The sequence below is a fragment of the Engraulis encrasicolus genome, chromosome 20 (assembly GCF_034702125.1).
Source record: "Engraulis encrasicolus isolate BLACKSEA-1 chromosome 20, IST_EnEncr_1.0, whole genome shotgun sequence".
NCBI classification, from domain to species: Eukaryota; Metazoa; Chordata; class Actinopteri; order Clupeiformes; family Engraulidae; genus Engraulis; species Engraulis encrasicolus.
The window spans coordinates 5,159,364-5,164,026 of NC_085876.1; the positions used below are offsets into that span (position 1 = coordinate 5,159,364).

Consider the following 4,663-nt stretch of genomic DNA (forward strand, 5'->3'; position numbering starts at 1 on the left):
GGTGAACGTGTTCAAGCACATATCCCAGAAGAAGACATACTCTCTCTCTCTCTCTCTCTCTCTCTCTCTCTCTCTCTCTCTCTCTCTCTCTCTCTCACACACACACCCACACACATACTTACACACACAGCTCCTAACACCCGTTTCTCCTCTCCTTCCCTCTCTCCTCCCACAGACCCGTACGTGAAGGTGAACGTGTTCTACGGCCGCAAGCGCATCGCCAAGAAGAAGACGCACGTGAAGCGCAGCACGGCCAACCCGGTCTTCAACGAGTCCTTCATCTACGACCTGCCGGCCGAGCTGCTGCCCGACCTGTCGGTGGAGTTTCTGCTGATGGACTTCGAGCGATCCACCAAGAGCCAGCAGGTGGGCCGCGTGGTGCTGGGCGGCCAGAGCCCCGCTCCCAACGGCGTCACACACTGGCGGGAGGTCTGCGACAACCCCCGCCGGCAGATCGCCAAGTGGCACAACCTGGAGGAGTTTTAGGAGGAGGAGGAGGAGACACGGAGAGAGGGATATGGAGAAGAGGAGAGGAGGTAGGGATGAATAGTGGGTGGTGCGTGGTGGTGGGTGGTGAGAGGATTTAGGATGGCTGGATGGATGAATGGATGGACTTTTTAGGACTGATCTCCAAGTGGCACAACCTGGAGCTGTTTAGGAGGAAGAGGAGACACAGAGAGGGAGATGGAGAGGGAGAGGAGAGGAGGGATAGATGGATAGTGGGTGGTGATAGAGTGGGTTGGTAGAGACAGGATGGACTTTTAGGACTGATCTCCAAGTAAAATGGAGGAGTTTTAGGAGCAGAGGAGAGAAGAAGGAGAGGGGAGGGGAGTTGGTGGATGGGTGGAGGGTGGTGGAAGGAGAATGGAGGGTGGGTGAATGGAGTCTTGGGACTGATCTCCAAGTGGCATGATCTGGAGGAGTTTTAGGAGAATTGGAGAACTTCAGTTAGTGGACGGAGAGAGGATGGAAGGGAGGAGCTCTAAAGGAGAGTTGGTGGATGGTGGAGGGAAGGTGGAGTTGGAGGACAGAGACAACATTCTGGAACTGCAGATCGCACAACATGGAGGAGTTCTGGAGGAGGGAGTTGGGGGACGTATGGAGGATGGGTGGTGGGAGGTGGGTAGACTAGGAGAGGAAGTTCTGGAACTGTTGGTGGTGCTGAAGGTCGGGGCGAAGGTCGACCTTCGGTGGCAGAGATCTAGAACAAAGTTGGAGCAACACTTGTAAACCTGTTCACTTAATTTGAATTAAAGGCGCACAAAAAAGAGAGACATTTGTTTCAAGGTTCTCTACAATATTCAGCAAAGTCCTGATGGCGTTCAGTTTCCTTCAGTTACAGCAAGTTTACATCTGTGTTGCTCCAAGTTTGATATTTTTCTTCATGACAGTCCCTTCCTCTGTAATGTACCTGATGAACCCAGAAGTGCAGTGGGTCTACTCTAATTTTAGAACTGTCTGTCATGGAGTTCTGGAAGTCTCAGGAGCAAACTCTAGAATCAACCAATATGTGGGTTTAGGAGTTTGGAGTATGTTTAGAGTTGGGTTAGTTCCAGAGTTCCAGAACCCTGAGCATTCACCACCACCCTCCTCCTTCCCCCATCCCAACACCTGGAACCATTGAAGAACCTGTGGGACCCCTTCTTGCGACCCCTCCCTTCTGATACCCCAACCAACCCCACAGCATTCTTTCTTGGCCCGACTTACCAGGAGGTTGAGGTGGGAGGGGACATGATATCTAACTCCCTCTTGAGATCACCCCCACCTCCTCATCTTAACACCTGGACACAGAGATGGAGCTCTGCACCCCCTTTTAAGACACCAACCAACGTCACTCCATCCTCTCTTGCCCTGCCCCGAACTGCCACGAGGGAAGTTGAGGTGGAGGTGAGGGGGCACTACTCCTTATCTTCCTTTCTATAGCCCACCCCCTCATCACAAAACACCTGGGCCCAGGGAAGGAGATCTGCACCCTGTTTTGAGGCAGGCTCAAACTACACAACTATCAGCCTGATTCTCGGCTGAAACCCCCCTTGCAAGCGATTGTCTGTGCCCTGTGCGACGTTCTAAGATAAAATTTTGCTGGTTCAAAGAGTCGCCGACCGCAAATCGTAGATGTCAAACTTTGATTTTTACAACTTGAAATGGAACGTTGCGTATTAACTCTTATTGTCTATAAGATTGACAATTGTGATTCTCTTTTTGTGTGTGCCACAATCTGACGTTAAAATCGAATACCGTTTTGAGGCTATGTAGTTTGAGCCTGGCTTGCCACCCCCCCCCCCACACACACACACACACACACACACATCCCTTGGAGACTACCTGATGTCAGATTATGACCCTCCCCATTCGTCTCATTGACAGATCCTTCACCCAATCACCTGGCGTCCTGATACCCACATGCCCCGCCTCCCCTGCCCCACACAGACTGAGAACTGCACTAAAAAGATAGAGCTTACTTCCCTTCAATGAGATGTGAAGATCCGTCAACAACACGCACACGCACACACACGCGCGCATGCACATACGCCTACACACACACACACACACACACACACACACACACACACACACACACACACACACACACACACACACAAATAAACATTTCACCGACACTGTTACATATGTCATCTAGACACACAAACACACACACACACACATACGGAGATCGCCAACCAAGGACTCTGACGACTCTAAAACAAACAAAGAATGGACTGACTATGAAGAGTCTAATAAACATTAATTATCATTATTTAACATATTCATCCATCATCACATCATCATATCCATATCATAATCACACCATAGAATAGGACCAATGACTGTACAGTAGACTGGACACCAAGGTTCCCATTCTATTCAGTTAACCGATTTTGAAGCATTTTCAACTGTCAATTTTGCAACTGAAAAACAGATTTCTTTGTTGAAATTGCTAATCAGAAATGCTCAGAAACACCCAATATCAGGGTGTGGACATGCTTCAAGTCTGTTGAACTGTGGTGTGTTTACAGAATGAACGGTCATTGATTCAGACCATAATCGTCTTTCTCAATCCGGGTTTGTTTTCTGGGCTTTTAGGGTTTTTTTTCCAGCTGTAAAAAAATCAACTCTTTGCATTTATATTCATAATCTTCAGGTCGAGCTTCTCTCATCTCTCTTGTACATACCTGAGACGCAGTTGTGTGCCTGGCTGTGCTTGCTTACACTAATATCACCTACTGTAAGACAACAAACCGTAGATCGAGAAACACTGAAAATGAGAAAGCCGTGAAGATGACTATTTATTAACACTTGGACTGAATCTACACTGGAGTAGTTTTGGGTGGAGCCGCAATGTGGTAGCAGAGAGGTTGTATATCTACAGTAGTTACATATTATTCACATGTTTTTGGGTGCTGGTGGGTGATATTTTTCAGGTGCACAGTGGTATTTTTTAAATTAGGTTCAGATTGTCATCAAACACCCTTTAAGGCACTGAGCACAGATCAGTGTGAAAATAGATATCTGTGTGTAGGAACACTGACAAGCTTTGACCGGGCCTGGGACAAAATCATCTTAGAGGGCCCCCTTCTCTACACTACAGTGCAGTACAGTGCAGTACAATGTAATGGGGGCCCGGGACAACTGATCGGTTTTTATCCCACTGTCAGGGGACCTGTCTGTGTGTATTTGGAGGCAGGATAGAGAATGTGTGCTAATTGTATCTCTGTGTCTTTCAACTTTGATTTTCTCGCACACCTCAGCTGGCAGGTGCGTCGTAGGTGGCCCATGGGTCACTCAGCAGACAATTGGAAAAAACTCCCGCACACTGACCATTTCGCTGACTTTCTTTAATAGACAACGTTTTGGTCCAAGACCTTCATCACACACACACACACACACACACACACACACACACACACACACACACACACACACACACACACACACACACACACACACACACACACACACACACACATATTATGTACATGGACACACACACACACACAAAACCAAAACATACAAAGATGTATACGGCCAGAGAAGAGAGCAGGTAGCACCAATTCAAATGAATAATAGACAAGCATCCAGCCCTCACCATCATAAACAGCAGCTCAGATTACCCGACAGGAACACACACAGCTGCACAAACGCACTGCAAACACATACACTGCAGACTCCGAGCTCAGAGCTCCGATACCCGGGAACACCCAGACGCCATTTTGTATAGACATTCAGTTTCTATTCTTAATGCTTGTAACTCACGTTCATATTTCTCCAACCCACTCTTCTGCGATTCTTATTTTCTCTCTTCTGGAACTGGCTGTACATAGGGGAAAAAAACTTTTAAATATCTCACTGCATTGTTTGACTCTTTTTTTCTAACTGGATGTACGTAGGTACTTATACACAGAAGAGTCTTGATGCACACTTCTTTATTTCTAAGTTAAGTACCTTGGCATCCTTGCTCACAGACGATCCAATGCAGGTCATTCATCCAATCCCATTGTTTACACACAACATAAGCCTATTTGTACTTTTGTGTTCTTGCTTTGTTTTTCACTACAAAACCTGTTAACCATATTTGGTAAAAGTGAACAGGATGTTTCAGTTCATTTTAACATTTTTGGTCCCAAAGTACTCTCTAAGGGTTGAATGAACATTACATTTTACT

The 4,663-nt window shown here is 46.9% G+C and overlaps 1 protein-coding gene across 1 annotated transcript in view; it reads left to right on the forward strand.

Annotated features, from left to right (window-relative positions):
- The window catches only part of syt11a (synaptotagmin XIa), a 38,547-nt gene extending 37,933 nt beyond the window's left edge, over nt 1-614 (forward strand). The window contains exon 5 of the mRNA XM_063184691.1: nt 176-614. Coding sequence (XP_063040761.1) covers nt 176-486 — 311 coding nt within the window. The 3' untranslated portion in view covers nt 487-614. The remainder of the gene's footprint in view (nt 1-175) is intronic.
- The last annotated feature ends 4,049 nt before the right edge of the window (nt 615-4,663 follow it).